The sequence below is a fragment of the Diaphorina citri genome, unplaced genomic scaffold, assembly GCF_000475195.1.
Source record: "Diaphorina citri unplaced genomic scaffold, Diaci psyllid genome assembly version 1.1 scaffold238, whole genome shotgun sequence".
Classification (NCBI taxonomy): Eukaryota; Metazoa; Arthropoda; class Insecta; order Hemiptera; family Psyllidae; genus Diaphorina; species Diaphorina citri.
In genome coordinates, this window is record NW_007377675.1 from 216,583 (window position 1) to 235,589 (window position 19,007).

Here is a 19,007-nt window from a genome sequence, read left to right on the forward strand (position 1 = left end):
ATGATATTGTTGGTAATATCATTGTAAACACCTTCCCTTCGAACTATATGTATTGCTTCTTTCTTCAACCGTACATTATTACATCTACATTGTAATATGAAACTTAGAATGACATCTTTTTATTCTCTTACAATTATCATTTCCTTCTGAATGTAACATACCTGGCATTAATTTCCTGAGCGATGCCTCCAACCATTTTCCTATTGAGAACCAAACTCCTCTCTTCGTCCTGTTGAATAGCTTGCTGGGCAGCACGAACCAGATTATCTGTGGCTCTCTTCACAGCGTTACCAGCCGACTGAAAATGAAGGAACAAAAGGATTTAACATCTAACCTCGTTTGAGAACAGAACTATTACAGGCGCTCTTTTAAGTTGAAAATAGGTCACTTTTGGCTAATTTAATTTTATACAGGATCGCGTATCTAATCGACGGCTGTAAACGGTAATTGACCAATAAAAATGAGATCTTCTGTTACGATTATTGGTCTCAGAATTGGGCTTGAAAATGAGAGATATGATCCCATTGTTCTATAGTCTATACAAAATAAACTAAGCCAACAGATTTTAGAACTGAATTCTATTTGATAAAAAAGCAGCACATACCTGTAGTCGATGTGTAGCATCACTCTCTGGGTCTGCCTTCACTTTACACGCTACAAGCTATTCTGTTACAATAATTGGTCTCAGAACTGGACTTAAAAATGACAGATATGATCCCATTGTCCTATACAAAAGAAACTACGCCAACAGATTTTAGTACTGAATTCTATTTGATAAAAAAGCAGCACATACCTGTAGTCGATGTGTAGCATCACTCTCTGGGTCTGCCTTCACTTTACACGCTACCAGCAGTTGTGCTGTAGACGAAGCCACTTGCTTGGCAGAAGAAATGAGTTTCTCCTCTGTACCAGCTCCCTGGACCACTGAGTTAGCCGCTTCAACGAACGTGTGTGTAGCTGCAGCAACCAGACGCGCTGCAGAAATGAGACCCTCGGACCATTGGCCATCGTCTGAACTTGTCAAAGGCCTTCGACTCAAACCACTGAGTTAGCCGCTTCAACGAACGTATGTGTAGCTGCAGCAACCAGACGCGCTGCAGAAATGAGACCCTCGGACCATTGGCCATCGTCTGAACTTGTCAAAGGCCTTCGACTCATTCGGCCAGCGTCGATAAGTTCTCGCTGGGAAGCCGAAGCTGCTTTCACTAGGGCTGATGTAGCTGCTGCGATGGATTTAGCAGCCTCCAGAATCATCTCGTCAAAGTTGAGAGTCTCGTCGGTTTCCTGGGGAGGAAAATAGAATTTGTAGTCACACATGGCGAAGTCACGGGACCCTGATCCTGCCATCAGATTTAACTAGATCAAACAGGTGACTACGTAAAAATATCATGGTTAGGATTTTAGATGAAAAGACTGAGTGATTAGGAGCAAGGCGTGGGCATCAAGGCAAGGAGATTAAATGTAAACAAACGGACGACAGTGAAGTACCATCGGCGAAACGTACTCTGGACTTTGACCTCTGTAGTTTAAAACAATCAATCAGATTTAACCAGATCAAACAGGTGACTACGTAAAAATATCATGGTTAGGACTTGAGATGAAAAGACTGAGTGATTAGGAGCAAGGCGTGGGCATCAAGACAAGGAGATTAAATGTAAACAAACGGACGACAGTGAAGTACCATCGGCGAAACGTACTCTGGACTTTGACCTCTGTAGTTTAAAACAACAAAACAGAAGAGAAAATAGTATATATAGAAACACATTACTAATATTCCAAATTCCGGAAAATCCAAGCTAGAAAGAAAAAATAAAACAAAAACAAACGAGGCTCAGTTTACATCGGTTGTTCACTTCAGAAACTATTCATTGTTTACAAAGTTCTCCAAGGTGTCTAGAGGTCTCACTCCATGATATATGTTTGATTCTCGGTTGAACGGTAAAATAGTAAACAACCAAGAATATCAAACATATCTTATGGAATAGAGACATTGCTCGCTGTGATCTTTTAGTTTGGTGAACCTGCAATTCATTGTTTACAAACTTCTCCAAGGTGTCTAGAGGTCTCACTCCATGATATATGTTTGATTCTCGGTTGAATGGTAAAATAGTAAACAACCAAGAATATCAAACATATCTTATGGAATAGAGACATTGCTCGCTGTGATCTTTTAGTTTGGTGAACCTGCTAACCCATCTGAGGTCATTGCTGTCTCTGAAACAAACTTTATAAAAACAAACAAGACGGGCAGTTTCGATGGAAAGGAATGCAGAGCTTAGATGTCTCCGGTCTCAACAAATACAGAAGAGATTTTCAAGAACTTTTCCTTACCATTTGAACAGTACAATTTTCCTTCATTTTCCTTCAATACTTTGGAAATTTCGGCCTCTTTCTCTCTCTCACGCCTATTTAACCTCTCCAAAGTCCAAAGTTTCGTCATTTCCTCTGCTTCTTTTCACTACTCATTTCTAACCTATTCATCTCTCCTTACCTGCAAGGATCTTCTCGGGCGTAGGCTGGACAACTTCTTGGCCGCCGCGTCAATAGAGGCTGCAGCACCCAACAGTTCTGTTTCCGCGATGACCGTCGGATCATCGGGGTCCATCCAGTTGCTCCCCTTGAGTTGTTCGGCTATCGAGACCAACTCTGTAAGACTCTGCGCGATCCGGCGTGAGATGGGCGGTAGAGCTTGCTTGCTGTCGGCTATTCGGTCTCCGGGGCGGGAAAGAATGTGTAGAACGGTTTGAAGAAGTTCGCGATACTGAACCGCGACTTCCTGGCCCGCGTCTAAGGTTTTGACGCACAGTTCGTGAGTTTCTGCCGCGTTGCTGCATCCCTGAGGAAGAAAATAAATGGTTGTTGTTGTTGTTGTTGTTGTTTACAAATGTCGGGACATTGACCATTAGGCCATTTTCTAAGCGCGTCCCAATATTATTCTACAATGGAACTGCTGGCTTCCAAGGCTGGACAGGAATTTAGATCATTAAGAAACTTCATCTACAAGACAACTTCACTTCTCATCTTGGTAATCTATGGTTGCCCTATGTGGATGACACGGCACTATGGGGCATCTCCGTTAAAAGTAGTTGGCAGGCATAATGCTAACTAAGAAAGGCCGACGTAAAACCTAGCATAATGTGGTTATGGTAGCATATCTCCCTATAACACAATAAAGAGGTGCTCTATTAAACTGTTAGCATAATGGGACATCTTTATTTCAAGCTGACAGTCTAAATCTAAATAAAGCATTACTTGTAACTTACTTTACAAACGGCCAGCATATCAGATATAGCTTTCCGTCCCATATTGGCTGCCACAATAACGTCTTCCTGCTTACATGAGTTACCAGCAGCTACTGCCTTGGCTGTAGCCTGGGTGATGGGTTTTGTACAGCGGACCAGTTCTTCGGGGGATGCAGTGCTCTTCACTTGTTCCACGGAATTTAGTGCCTGTTGAAATACAGAAAGATATAATTCCATTCAAGTTTAATTAAAACTATTGGATTGTAAGGAAAACGAATAGGAATATTACTTCACTTTTTGTGTGAAGTAGTAATAGTTTTCCATACAGTTAGAATTAACTTTCACAAAGTTACCCAGTCTTCAATCAAGAACTTTGATTCAATTCAACTTGATTGTGTTATTTAAATAAATTGAATATTGTACACAAGGTTGGATGGTATAAAAAATCAATCAGATCTAGAATATTTCAGCACCTAAATGGCAAAGGAATTGTTTCCTCTCGCCCATCTGATGTGGGACATAATCCGGGATGGACATGTTACGACACAGACCACACGGGTGTAATATAGCTGGTCTTTTAACGAATGTACTAAACACAGTAGCACGTAAATAGCACAGTAAATAGCTAGATAGTAATAAACACTATAGTAAATAGCACTTACTCGTATTTCTTGCGCTATGGCTTCGATAGTCGATTCCAAGGCTCTTGTACCGCGAGTACATAGCACAGTAAATAGCTGGATAGTAATAAACACTATAGTAAATAGCACTTACTCGTATTTCTTGCGCTATGGCTTCGATAGTCGATTCCAAGGCTCTTGTACCGCGGGTATGCTCGTCTTCCACTGCTTTGACGGTTTTCAACAGGGATGTTACATTGGTCACCATTACCTGAGAACAAAACACAACATGAATTTGACACCAGTTTAACAGCAAGCAACAGCAACCACTATGTTGGAGCCTGAGGGGTTGTTTTCAGGTTTCAGGACACAAATTTACCAAAACACTGAGCTTTAGAAAAGAAGTTTAAATAAAATGATTGAAAAAACTCAGGAAACTCACAGTAACAAGTGTCTCTTATGGTGGTTGATAAAATATTCTTCTTTTTTTGGTGCCATATTCTACTGAACATTTTCAATCATGATGACTAATTAATTATGTCATGCTTGGAGATCTGGTATACTATTGACACCAGTTTAACAGCAAGCAACAGCAACCACTATGTTGGAGCCTGTGGGGTTGTTTTCAGGACACAAATTTACCAAAACACTGAGCTTTAGAAAAGATGGAAGTTTAAATAAAATGATTGAAAAAACTCAGGAAACTCACAGTAACAAGTGTCTCTTATGGTGGTTGATAAAAGATTCTTCTTTTTTTGGTGCCATATTCTACTGAACATTTTCAATCATGATGACTAATTAATTATGTCATGCTTGGAGATCTGGTATACTTTTTAACTAGCCTTGATAGCAATTTTTTGTATTTTAATTAATCAAGATTTCTATTGTGTATTTGATACAAAATATGTTCACAATTTCAGGGGGGAATTTAATTATTTCAATTGGCTGTTGTTTCGCTTTTTTGGCTGTGGATGGATATCTAATTGGCTGTGGATAAATATGGATATTTAATTACCTTGGCTGACTCTTTCAAATGGTTCATGCACGGGTCTTTAATCAAGATTTCTATTGTGTATTTGATACAAAATATGTTCACAATTTCAGGGGGAATTTAATTATTTCAATTGGCTGTTGTTTCGCTTTTTCGGCTGTGGATGGATATCTAATTGGCTGTGGATAAATATGGATATTTAATTACCTTGGCTGACTCTTTCAAATGGTTCATGCAAGGGTCATTGATGGTTTTGCCCGACGCGGCTTTGGTGGCTTGAATCAAATCTCCCAGGGCGGTGGTCACATCTTTCACCGCGTTAATCAGAAGGACTTGGGCCTCTGGATTGTTAGAGCCTAGAGAGGCAGCTCCGAATTTGACCACTTCGGCTAATTGTACGATGGTAGATACGGCATTTTGGGCGGCCACGGCTAACTGTTCTTGAGAGGATGCGGCACCTGAAGAAATGAAATAGGATTAGAATAAAATAGGATATGTTTTAATTTTTGGAATTGGTGCTTCCGAGCCAAGATCAAAAAAATAAAATAGAATATCAGAAAAAATCAAACAAACCAAATATGACCAGACTAGCAGGTTGCCGTGCTTCGTTTAAAAAAAATGATCATAACTCGAGATCGGTTTAGATTTCCGCAAAATACTCTTTTCTTGCACATCTAGCACATATTAGGAATATTCCTACCAAATATCAGCTTTCTAGGTGTTGGAGTTCTGGAGACAGAGCGGTCAGTTTGTGAATGAGTGAAACAATACTATTGTTTGTATTTACAAGTCTCCTGTAGTGAAGTGACCTGCTGAAGTTCTTATATGGTGTCGAAATATATGTTCATACGATTAATAATAATTATTTAAATGATAGAAAAGATGAAGATTTATTTATTTCGCATACCTGCAACAAGTGTTTTCGTATCTTCCACAAGAGCCTTGGCGGTTTTCAGTATATTCTCCCGGTGATCAGCGAAAGTGTCATTCTCCTTCTCCGCATGCAGAGTGCCGGCTGTGGCAAACATGATGGTTGTGTCCAGATCTCCTATGATACCGGACACTGTGGACGCGGCGTTGATACAAGCTTGGGTACCACGGGATCCGGCCTGGAGGGCGTACAGAACTTGGGATACCTGAGGAATGAGAATAGACATAAGACTATAAGTTCAAGTACATACTGTAATGCTTTAATTAGACTGTCAGGTTAGAACAAGATGAGTATGGTAAAAGACTATAACATAGTATGTATCAGGTTATTTTTCTCCAATCTTGAAATTCAATGGCGCCATTATAAGTGTAAAAAGATGTATAAGAATAGAGCAACAATTAGGAGGCACTTAAAAGTCTATAAAATTGTGAACAGAACAAAATACTGATTCTCAAATAGCACTGAAGCATCAATTCCAAACATTTCATTGGCCAAAATTTACTTCAGTCTGACTTGAGCTTCCCTATAAATACGAGTCTAAAATTAGACGTAACTAAGGTCGCGTTTCTTTAGTCAAAAATTGTGAACAGAACAAAATACTGATTCTCAAATAGCACTAAAGCATCAATTCCAAACATTTGATTGGCCAAAATTTACTTCAGTCTGACTTGAGCTTCCCTATAAATACGAGTCTAAAATTAGACGTAACTAAGGTCGCGTTTCTTTAGTGTCACCGGTTCAAACGGTTGAAAACCTAAATAACAATCGTGTTGACTATCTTACCTTCTCGGCCAGGACGCGGTTGGTGTCAGCAAACTCCCGATGAGTATAATCATCTCCCGACGTTTGACAAGTAGCAGCCATGGTAACTGTGTTGATACAAGCCGTTCCCAAATCGTGGACAGCACCACACAGGCGTCCACTGACTTCTGGATTGCTGGCAGAGGCCACGGCCCCAATGCAGTCCGTGCATAGTTTGGAATATTGGTGCGTCAGCTGAGACGAGAGCCCGCTCATGCTTTTCACGTCCGACCAGGACTTTGTCATCTAGAAGAAGAATAGAATAGATTAGAATTGACATCAAATAAAAGAATAGATTAGAATTTAACAATAGTAGTAGCCGAGATACCAACTGTGAGATCTGGAGTTTTTTACCCCCTGGGTCAAAGTGGGGGAAAAAAACTTTCGGGTAGGTTTCACCAACCAACTTTTTAGCCCTTAACAGCCTAGCTTAACAGTCCTATTAGGCCTACACAAATCAAATGGAACCTAACAGGTCTTCTAAGGCCAAAATAAAATAAAATAAAAATACTGGTGAAATCCACCACTACACCGCACCGTTGGGATTGTAAAATCAATCTAATGATTGAAACACGGATTTTTTTGCAATTGCGAACTTGCGCTTTCGAACGAAATACAAAATGTCAAAAACCACTCACCATTTCTTGCGAGATCCTGGCAATTTCTTTCGAGGAGCCCACCATTCTGGTGTGATAATCCACATAGGAATCCACAGAGTCCGAAGCATAGTGACTACTGGGCTGATTTGGGTCGGGGATCTGCTGCATTGATTTGGTTATGCTATCTACAAACGTATTTACAACGCCGGTGAAGTGGTCCAGAGATGAGGAGCCCACCATTCTGGTGTGATAATCCACATAGGAATCCACAGAGTCCGAAGCATAGTGACTATTGGGCTGATTTGGGTCGGGGATCTGCTGCATTGATTTGGTTATGCTATCTACAAACGTATTTACAACGCCGGTGAAGTGGTCCAGAGAGCTGGTGATGTCAGAGAGAGCTTCTTTGGTGGCTTCGATGGATTCGTCTAGGTCTGGGTGGATATTTACAGCCTGCAAGTTATATACACACACGAGTTTTAATATACAATTCAATGCAAATGTGAATAGTAGGCAAACCTTCATTGTAAAAAATATACAAAATTAAAAAAAAAAAGTTAGGAGGGAAAACAGAGAAAAAGCCTTGAAAACCCCCCCAATAATAGTGTCGGTTTGTACATGAAACCTTAAGGGACATTACTTGATACATACTAAAATAAAAATTATAATTTCATAATGGGGAGTTTTTAGGCAACTTGATTGGAATAGATCCGTTGTGTTGTGTTCAATCAGGGTCGAGAAATCATCAGAAAGTTATCGTTTTAGCCAAAACCTCAGAGCAGCCATATTATGCTCTGATGTGAAAGAATATTGTAAACTAAATAGACTACAACAAAACATTATACATTTTAGATATAAGTCACTTTGGGTCACTAGTATAAAAAATAACTATCCTTCATTGTTGCTACAACTGAAGCTTTAGGAAAATGGCCTAATGGTCAAAATTCCAGACATTTGTAAACAAGCTATAACTGAGGTTTTGAAAACACAAATGGCGATTATCGCCTGTAGCACTCTACCACCCTCGTACTTACATCAGGATTGCCACCCGCCTCCTTGATCAGGTGTAGAACTTGCAGCAGGCATTCAGCCACGGTTTTGGTTTGATCTAGGAGTGTCATTTGTTGTTTAGAATGGATCAGGTTGGAGGCGACATTCATCGAGTCACTGGCTAGAGAGTCGAAACTGGTAACGAGTTGGTTCACCTGAAACGGATATGGTCATTCAATAAGCAATCTTTTTTCTTACGCAAATAATATCAGATCCAAGCCACAGGATCGTACTCAAGATGCGGGTTCGATTACCGAAAATATTTCCTCCGTAGAGAAATCTCAGTCTAGCTGGGGGACTTTAAACATGGAGGTTAACAGCCTGAAATGTTCCTTGCTAAAGAAATAGCAAAGGTAGAGAGTGTGAAGGACATCCACTTGTAAATTTATTTGTAGCCAAAACCAAATTTCAGCCTAAAGCAATCACCCCAGGGGTGATTGAGAGGCGGACGAAAAACGCCGACCCCGTCTGAACACGGGAAAAGGCGAAGAAAATGAAGAAGAGGAATCTCAAGGCTATTAAAAATCTAAACAAAAAACTACTTACAGAGAAAGCTATACTCTCAGCTTGGTATTTGGCGGCTTGTCGCAAAGGTTCAAGGCGGGTCAGGATTTCATTGGCGGCTTGTTCGGTTTTCTCCGCCGACATTTGCAGCGAGGCAGAGTTGTAGTGGGGGATTTGACCTTGAGATACCGCCAGCATGGCTACTTCATCCAGCTCTCGAAGACGCGAGCTGATGGCTTCGATGGCCTGGTCACATTCCTTCTGTCCTGGTGCCACATCCCTAGAAATAGAAATTCAAATAATTACAATATGATAAGCTGTTAGCTCATGTCAAGGATTGACCATTAGGCCATTTTCTTCATAATGACTAAGAATAGCTTCATCTAGGAGCAGTTGGTACCTGTGGAGATTAGAACGTAGTCAATGATTCAGGTCCTAAATTAATTAATCCACTCTTCAACTCCCTATATGTTCAAAGAATTAGGATCTGACTCATTGACTGAGTAGTTCATTGAAAAGTAGTTCTTTTTTATAACTCACTCGGCCTTCACACATGTCTAGTTCAAATCCAGATTTCTTGTACCACATTTGTCCCAATATTCGTACAGTAAAGATAATGTTCGTACAGAGAAAAAAAAAAGTTCATTTGACCCGAATTCTATTTTATTAAATGTTTTGTTCTATTCTATTAAATGTTTTATTCCATTTCATCGTTTCTCACCTGATTGAAGTGACGAGTCGTTTGATGGAATCCGACACCTGTTTGCTGTGATCGGCCAGGAGTTTCCACGTCGGGCGATCCTTAGGAGACACGGCAAGCGATTTGGCCGTCTTGATCATCGAGCAGGAAGACTCTATAATGGCTTCCCCAGCGCTCAGGATGGGTTCCTGGGCGGTCAGCGTGGAGTCACCGAAGTGGGAAGACCGGTTGACAAATTCGGGAGAGTAGGCGAAGGAGACTAGGGAGTCCACAGCGTCCAGAAGAGGTTTGGTGGCCTGGGTGCATACCTGGGGATAATGAGGGATTCGTATAAGGTTAACCCGTATTTTTGGACTGGTTTTCTCCTAATCCTAAGCCTCAAAGTGAGCTTTTTTGGAAAAAAAGTACCTACTCTTAAGTTTAATAATGGACTCTTGAGTTTAAGGTAAGTAGTGGGCGAGGTTAATGTAAAACCTCAGGTAATAATCTCGCCCCTTAGTTTGATTAGTACATATTAGATCCTTAATTACTATATTTTTCTCGTTTCATTATTGTTTTCTCCTTGTTTTTTCTTTGCAAATAATTTATTTCGCGAATACTTCAATATTAAAACGCTGTCACTGCATCTTTACCTGGTGATTCTTCTCGTTGTAGTTCATATCAAGAGCTTTGATTTCTTGAACCAGATTGGCTGTAGAGTTGGCAACGTCTTTGGCGGATTGGACAAAGTGTCGTTTGGCGACAGGGTTTGTAGTTTTGGAAGAGGCGATACGACAAGCGTTGCACAGGGAGCTGGTGTGTTTAGCAATCACTGTAGCTGCTGTCAGGATCTGAAGAGAATCAAAAAGATAAGAATGGCAATGGTTTATATATATATATAAAAAAACTGAACATCGAAAATTTCACCCGATTACATTACTTTCCTTCCTATAAGATAATGAAAGTAAAAATGTATTTCCGTGATGGGTTAAAAAACGTGAACTAGCGGACTGCTCTTTTCCTAGGGATGTTTGGTTTAGATATTCAATAGGAATAGACACCTTAATGCACCAGTTTACAATGGATCACTCAAGTTGAGAACGCAAAGTTAGTTTTAGGGAAATGTTGGGATGCGAGAGGAAAAATAGCCTGGCGCTGCTGGCTTTTCTCGATCTTATTCAGCCTGGTTGAAATTAATGTGAAGGTAGTTTTACACCGACTGTAGGGTAAAACAATCAGTTTTCACATAAAAAGTCCAATTACCTGTTGCTGAGTGGTGGAAGGATTGGTAAGCGTATTGCACGCATGTTTGATAGCATTGGCGGCTCGAGAGAACTGCGTCTGATCAATGAGACCTTTGTTAGCCGTGTTGCTGGTAGCCTCACTAATGGCCACAAGGTAGGAAGCCTGAGCCACCCCTTCGCAGAGACCACAGATGGAGTCGCTTACGTTGTTGACGCATTTGCCGAAGGCATCGTATTCCGAGTGTTTGGCGTGATTGGCCATGCCTGTCATTCCTTCTCCTGGAAAAATATAACAAATCAGGGCCGGTTTTATAGATAAGAGAAGTAGAAAACATGAGAAACTGAAGAGTATGTTCGACCCCGCTGGGAATTGAATGTGGGACCTCCGGCGAGTAAGACTAGTGCGATACCCACTCGGGTATGTTGTTATTCATTAATAGTGTGGTACTGTTGTTAAAGTTGTAAAGAAGCTCTCGGGTACCACGAAATAATTAATTATTTCAATTAGATTTAGTTGTATTTGATTATATTCATTAATAGTGTGGTACTGTTGTTAAAGTTGTAAAGAAGCTCTCGGGTACCACGAAATAATTAATGATTTCAATTAGATTTAGTTATATTCGTACAATCTTTCAACATTTTTTTTTGCCTTCTAACTGTTTGAACGACCAAACATCTTTTTAAATCCTCTCAACTTACCTAGGCTTTTGGATTTCTCCATGATCAAGTTATGACATTCGTAGTAGCTCATATCGTTTATGGGTTCAGTAGGTTTATCGAGGAACGGCTTCATGGATTGAATGTTGCGGATGGCATTGTCACATTCCTTCTGACCAGGGAGGGCAGACGTGCAAATGTTCAGGAGGTTGTTGATGCTGTCAGCAACATTTCTGGAAGGACGAAAGATTATTTTTGTTGGTTTTTGTTTGCTTGTATGGTTTTCAAAATGCTCATAAAATTGGATACAATACCCTCTTTTATTTGCCCGGGGGGACACTAAGTCCTTTTTAACAATACTGAACTGAAAAGTCCCCGAAACACTTCAGGCACTAATCAGTCCCTGAAAGTCTTTTATAATAATTTCATTTCCATCTTCAAAGAAGTGACATGAAATACTCTGATGTCAAGTCATAGAATGTTATTCAAAAATTTTATCATGGTAAAATGGAGTTGAAACGTTGATCTAGGAATGAACTGAATGAAACTGATCCTGGATATAACTTGGCCACACGATAATAAACATTAGGACATATCTTGGCTATACGATCATTGGAAATATTTAGACACAACAGGTACTTTTTAGAATCATTCGAGCAGGATAAACAAGGTATATTCTATTCTATTCTTGTAAAAGTAAACGTCTTTGATTTTGCTTCTAGCTCGTATTTACCTGGCAGCCGCAGACAGTTGACTCTTGGAGTTGGAAGCTGAAGGATCTAGGGCAGCGGATCTTGCAGTCGACAAGAACTTAGAAGAAGATGTGGACACAGATTTCAGAGAGCTCAACATTTTGGTCTGGGTTTCTCGGCTCTGAAATTTCAACACACGGAAATTTTTAGTTTGTGTTCGAATTGAGCTTTAGAAAAATTTAGTTTGTGTTGAGTTCCGATCTCTAACCCCCAAAAAAGGTATATGCAATTTTCTCAGTTGATTTTGGCTCTCTCAAGAAATCTTGTTCGGAGCCCGCCCCACAGTAAAGGAGAAAATATGAAGCCCAAGGGGTGGGGTGCGCAACCTAAAACGGGCCCGTGTCCTTACATCAATCAGTACACCGAAAATCAAACCGAAGATACGAATAGGGGAAACAATAGCACATCAAAGATCTCAAATCTCACCTCAGTTGTGGAAATAATCTCCATTCCAATATCGACCAGGTTCTGCAAGGAGTGACTGTACTGTTTAGAAGAAGCGGGCAGATTAGCCGGATTTTTCACACTCGAAATGACTTCGTTTGTAGTTTCACTCAGTCCGGTGGCCGCTGAGCTCAATTCTTGCTGAAGTCTACCGATGGGTTTTGTAGAGCGAGGGAAATCATCGGTGTGAATTTGCTCGTAAGTGGATTCGATGATTTCGGTAATTTCTTCGATTTCCTGTTGTCCTGGCAGGAGGCCTTCAAATTCGTTCGTCTGAAATGACACAGATGAAAGAGGGTTAAGAATAACCATATGATTAATAATGGACAGTACTCATCAACCAGCAAGTACACCCATACTCCGGGGTGAAGGAACTTTTTAGAACTTTATTAGCAGGATCTTTGATCATTAGTCCATTATTCCTCTCACATCCCAGTATTTACCTACAATGTCATTGCTGGCTTCTAAGGCTGGGCAGGAGTTTAGGTTATAGGATTTCATAGGGGGGTTCAAGGAACATAAAAGACAGATAAGAGAGACTTTTATAAATTTAGAGGTGTTGAGCCTCACAGTTCTGCCCAGTGAGCAACCTGAATGAGTAATATTCAAACAAAAAAGACCAATAATAATCTTCATTTTAACTGCACATGAACAGTATATCTGTGTGATAGAGTGTGAAGATGGAGAGGGAATGGTGCGATTAGAAAATTAAATAAATAGAGTGCTATAGTAAAAAAAAGTATATCTGTGTGGTGCAACCTATGATTTATTGCTAACCTGTGATTTATTGAACAGCTTATATCTCAGCGTAGGCGTGGCAGCTTGTCTCAGCTCTTCTACAGTGGTCACCAGAGCCTCCTGCTTCATAATATCCTGAGGGTGGGACGCACATTGACGTGCGGCCTCCACCATACGTGCCGTAGCTTCGGCAAGGTTCTTAGCTGCGGCCAGAAGACGGCGCTGCAGCTCGGAGTCTGGCTCGTTTTCAGCGTCACCCTGTAGAATAGATTTAAAAAAATAGATTGTAAAATTAAATTAACTTGGGGAAAATATTGGGGGATGCGCGCAAGAAAATGGCCTAATGGTCAACTCTTGACATTAGCTAACAACAATAAATGAAATTGAAGAAAAAATACAAGTTGCAATCACGCGCTTCACCTGTATTTTTCCTGGTAATTGTCTACAGGGATTCAGCAAAGTCTAAGAAAGAAGACCTTGAAAACTCTTTCAGGAAGGGCTAACTAAAAACTGTCTATTTTTTTCTGGGGGAGACTATTTTCTTCTTTCATACTACCGCGAGAGCTGTGTTATAATGGTTTTATGGACTGCTGGAGTAAGAATCTTCTTCTTCCCAGCCTTTTCCTATTTAAATAGGGTCGGCGTAAAGAAGTATGTTGGTGTTACAAATGTCGGAATTTTTTTACCATTAGGCAATTTTTTCCCCAAAGAATAAAACCCAAGTTTACCTTGATAGCCTGGATAAGCTGGGCAGTAGCCTGGCCCAAAATCCTAGCCTGTCTAACCATCTCGGGAGCATCGCCACTGGCTGCTAGAAGCCTGTCAGAGCTCGACATCATCACTTCCACTGCCGTCTCTACATCCTGGGCAGGCTCTGTAGTTGTCACCTGTTGAGTAGATACCATAGGATTAAATAAAAATAGGATGAGAAGATACCATAGGATTGAGTAAAAATAATGTAGTTATTCTTACTTTATTTTGAGGTTACACTTCCACACCAAAATTAATTATAATTCCTTTTTGATTCTGTGAATAATAGTTTATTTGATAGAATAATAGACTCTGGAAATGAAGTTATATAGGGTTAAGGGCCAACTTTGAAGTTATATAGGATTAAGGGTCAACTTATGCAGCTGAATAGGATCAAGGGTCACTTATGAAGTTGTATAGGATTCAGGGTCAACATATGAAGTTCTAAGGGATTAAAGGCCCACTTATGTTAAAGTATTAAGGGTCAACGTATAAAGTTATATACAGGATCAGCATTACACACCTTGATATGATTCAGCAGCTGATTCAGGGTCTTGGTCACTTCAGCGGCTGCTTTGGTCAAATCTTTGTTCAGATTCTCATCCGTGCACGTCTCATTACACATAGCGACCAGGCCTTCCACAGCATTAGCGACCTCCTTGACAGCGGCCATCAGTTGCTGCTGACACGCTGGGTTCTCCAGAGTTGGAGCGACCACCTGAGACATAGTATGGAATGGTTAAGGTTTGGTTAAGGCAAATGAACATTTTCCGAGAAATTTCAGTCTTTTTGAGGGGAAACTTTAAATACTACGGCAAGAGGTGGGTTTTCCAGCTAGAGAGAATAACATTTCTTTTAATATCCCAATACTCTCCCGTACTCACCTTAGTACAAGCAACCAACTGGGACGTTGCCAGAGCACACTTGGTAGCCGAGGTTATAACACTCGTCTGTTGGTTGGGCGGCAGAGTCGAGGCTACGGACTTCGCTTTGAGCACCAGGGCAGCGGTCGTGTTAGCCACCGCCTTGGCGAGGCTGAGTAGCGTGTCTTGCATTTCGTTAGTTTGGGACTCGCCAATCTCGGTAAGCACATGATGGGAGGCCTCACCCACTCGGGTTGCAGCGTTCAGAAGGTTCTGACGAGGCTGAAAAAAATTGGAAATTCAGATTAGGATGAAAATGTACCCTATTTTACTGTATACGGTAAGTATTATGTAAAGTTCTAGGGGGAAATAAAACTAGTTCTAGTAGGCATGAAATACATATTTTTGGTAATATTGTTATCCAAAAAGATATACTTTTCACCTTTTTGACATTACATTATATTGGAATTATGATTCTATAATATCATTCATTTCCCTTTCATGAAAAAGCATAAGAAATCTGCGCCAAGCACTGAAAGTTTTCACGTAGTTGGATTTTATAGACTTGGGTTTCACCCGTTTCTCACCTGGTTAGAATGTGGCTGGGCTGCCTTCAACAAGTCCGTGAAGGCAAAGCACAACTTTCTCGCGGCATCCAAAAGCTCATCTCCCGACGGGGTCAAAGCTGCCAGCATACGCACTCCTTTCGACATCTCGGGGAGCGTATGGGATATCGAAGTAATGGCGGATTCTACGCCAGAATAGTCGGTGACTTCGCCGGAGGTCATTGTGACCACTTGGGCGGTGGCAGCGTTCATCGCCGCGATCTGGGAGGACACGTTGTGCTTGTTGGCGTCAACTGTTGTTTCCTTCCATTTGAGAGACGCCTGTGAGAGGAAGCACTAAGTCTGTTAGTATTGAGAAGCAGGGAGTAGACCAGCGTCTAGCTTAGGACTATAAACAGGGAGGAGAGAAGCAAACTTCTAACCAGCCTAGTTAGCTGGCAGTTAAAATAGGGAGTCAAAAGAAGAAGCTTCGTAGGTATATTGGTAAGTAACTTTATGTGAGAAAGGAAAGTATAGAAATATAGCACATTCGTGGCACAAGTTCCGGCTTTACGGATGGGTATACCATTCATTGAATATTTTTTTCATATTGATTTATATCGAATAACACTTGGAGACAAATAACAAATAAATCGAATAACACTGATATAAATAACACTGATATATTTGATATAAATAAATGGAGACTTCTTAAATAGCGCTCGTTATAGACTGTCGAAGTAAGACATAATATATCCCCTTTATCGTTTATACCAACAGTTTAATATTACACCACTTAAAAGGGCGTTTGGATCCAAATACTTACCGCATCGTTGCCCAAATCCGGGATGATAGCTTTCGAAATGAGCTCCTTCTCTACGGTAGTAATGACTTCATGCCCTTCTGTTATCGTAGATAGCAGTGCTTTCTGAGAACCAGTCAGGATGTTTGTAACTTGGCTCTGCTGCGTCTGAAGAAGCAAAATAACAGTGTTAGAATCGGCCATTGGCATATGATGGAATTTTATTTACCTACGTATAGACTTTTGCTTAATTACTGCCATGGCCACTTATACCCAAGACGGCAAACCTACCCAAGACGGCCTAAAGGTATAGACGGCTTTGTTCTTTCAAAAGAAATAAGAATGTTGCTGGGTTTGGGCTGGTTTGTCGGGCAATACGTCTCATTGGCAATACAAGAGTACTACCAACTGGCAATAAGAAATCACTGTCTACTTATAATGGCATAATCCAGTATCTTGATTTAAATATCCGGTAATAAAACATGCCCCTTAAAAATGACATTCCAAAACCTTGTCATAACTCAAACCTGTCAAGGGCTATTTTTTCGAGGACTGCACAGTAACGTTGATAAAATAAGGTATCGTTTAAACTTGATAAAAGGGTATCGTTTAAACTAACAGATTCAATACTCAAGGAAGCAAAACGTACCAAGATCCACATAGATTCTTCCAGACAAATGAGAAGCATGCAAATGGGAGAACAATAATATTACAGTCAAGGTTACACAAAAAATTCCTTTTAAAAAAGTAATGTTTATTTGGACTGCCAGCTTAGAACAAGTTGTCCCATTATGTTAACAGTTTAATAGAGTACTAAACCTCTTTATTGGGTTTTCTTTTGATCCGTTTTTCCAGCGAAACCTAACATAACTTCCTAAGTGTAAAGCGAATGGTAAAAGAGCTACTTTTCTTGTGTTTCTGCTTAAAAGTGCTAACTTCAACTGATGTTGCATAGCAGTGAAATCATCTGTCTAAACTTTGCTCGTTCTTCCTAAGAATAGTGATCTTATGAACTTGAAGAAAATTTGCATAAATCCTGAGAGGCGGAACTACCATGTCAAATTAACAGGAGTTACGCCCCTTTCGCTCATCAGATATTGAAATGTACAGTGCGTTAAGTACCAAACACTATGTGAAGAAAACTGGGATGGATGTTTAATACGTGGGTGTTTGAAGGAGAAAAATAAATGTGATTGCCAAAAACAATCAGATATTACTTTATGGCAAGCAATAATCCTTTAATGGTTGATTAATAATCCTTTAAAGATTTAAAAATAAAGTGTGGAGCTAGTAGTTTGCTTGTTACATTTTGGTGAAGCAAGTGCTAGGGTGATTTCACAGGCGCAACATGCAAAAGCTTGGGCAAATCAACAAAAAATGCAACCCCCCATATCAGACAGATTGAAGTTTTTGAAAAATAAATTGGTAAGCAGATGAATGTAAAACTTCGTAAGAAATTTGCAAGAAAATAGAAGTGCCAAAAATGTAGGTACCAACCTAAATTTTTTGATTTGATGGTAAAATTTCAAAAAAAGGAAAGTAAAAAAGCAGCAAAGGAATTAAAAAAAGCACAGGGTGTCAAAGGGAATTATTATTTGAAAAATATGGAAAACCAAATGCAATGTTAGTTAATATAGGTACTTCATATCAAGACTTTGAGTAAGACGGAGGAAAAATCCCAAACACCTACCAGGACGTAAACCACATCTAATAGGAATAGATTTTATACTATGACTACAAAGGCTAGAAGTAGTTTTAAGTTAACCCTGAAGTTATACTATATGAAATACAAGATGGCCCACCATCGTTTCCGTTTCCGAAAACAAAATACAACTTAGTATTGTTTTGTATCACATTAAAAATTGAGAAATCACATTTATTTTAATGTGATTTCTCAATTTTTAACTTATCTGCTTCCAAATTTACGTTATTAGTTAAGCTGTCTTAAGTTAACCCTCAAGTTATCCTTACCGTGGTAGGTGAGTGAGCAATATTAATCTGTCCGCTGACGGTGGTGTACTGGGCACTGCCTACATGCCCCACTCCGTAGGGGCGGGCACCTGAAATCCAGGGGGTAAATGTCTAGAACTCAACTTGCATCAAATATGTCCGTTTTATCATCAAAAACGTCCGTTTTATTAATCCTAACAGGGTTAGAGGACAGGTTGAATAAGCTTAAATTAAGAAGGCCCTGCGATATAATTTACGTATAAAAACATAACATTGTTACATTTAAAAAATCGCTTTTAAAAGCCCAAAATGGGGGACCGTTCATAGCTCGATTATATTTTGACCTAGAGGGGCGGAGCGCTAAAATAATAATAATAATAATAATATAAAAAAAATCTTAAATGAATTCAATAGATAATTCTATGAAATCTAAGAATAATGAAGAAATCGGTATTTTATAGGGCATAAAACAGAGATAAAATTATCCTTAGAGGAGAAGTAACAGACAAGGGTACTCCATCGAAAGAGGTATATCTAAAGATTCTGAAAGGTATATCTAAAGATCTAAAGATACAGACGAGGATTGTCCCTACACTGTATAAATTTTACTTATTTGTTTGGACACCCTGTATATATTAAAAGCTGAACTGAAAGAGAATTAGCTAAAAGAAACGACAAAGGAAGCGAAACATAATCCGCGTATTCACAAAACTTCAGAAATGGTCACATTTGGAGACAACATCAATAGCAACTCAAATCTCGTGCATAGATCTGTCCTCTCTATATTGACGAGACACAAATGATTATTTAATTATCCAGGACCAATTTACGCAGGTGATAGTAAT

At 39.8% G+C, this 19,007-nt stretch overlaps 1 protein-coding gene across 3 annotated transcripts in view; it reads right to left on the reverse strand.

Annotated features, from left to right (window-relative positions):
• The window catches only part of LOC103506485 (talin-1), a gene marked incomplete at its 5' end in the record, with an annotated part of 28,283 nt that overhangs the window by 2,203 nt on the left and 7,073 nt on the right, over positions 1-19,007 (reverse strand). The window contains 26 exon segments of one of the 3 annotated variants that reach the window (XM_026821536.1): positions 162-298; positions 794-1,028; positions 1,148-1,284; positions 2,492-2,836; positions 3,264-3,449; positions 4,017-4,133; positions 5,061-5,311; positions 5,761-5,989; positions 6,568-6,831; positions 7,224-7,369; positions 7,526-7,637; positions 8,219-8,389; positions 8,781-9,018; positions 9,460-9,746; positions 10,071-10,268; positions 10,681-10,940; positions 11,361-11,551; positions 12,052-12,191; positions 12,497-12,787; positions 13,292-13,510; positions 13,981-14,139; positions 14,526-14,720; positions 14,887-15,147; positions 15,453-15,752; positions 16,237-16,380; positions 18,184-18,272. In XM_026821536.1, coding sequence (XP_026677337.1) covers positions 162-298; positions 794-1,028; positions 1,148-1,284; positions 2,492-2,836; positions 3,264-3,449; positions 4,017-4,133; positions 5,061-5,311; positions 5,761-5,989; positions 6,568-6,831; positions 7,224-7,369; positions 7,526-7,637; positions 8,219-8,389; positions 8,781-9,018; positions 9,460-9,746; positions 10,071-10,268; positions 10,681-10,940; positions 11,361-11,551; positions 12,052-12,191; positions 12,497-12,787; positions 13,292-13,510; positions 13,981-14,139; positions 14,526-14,720; positions 14,887-15,147; positions 15,453-15,752; positions 16,237-16,380; positions 18,184-18,272 — 5,302 coding nt within the window. 3 annotated transcript variants of the gene reach the window in all.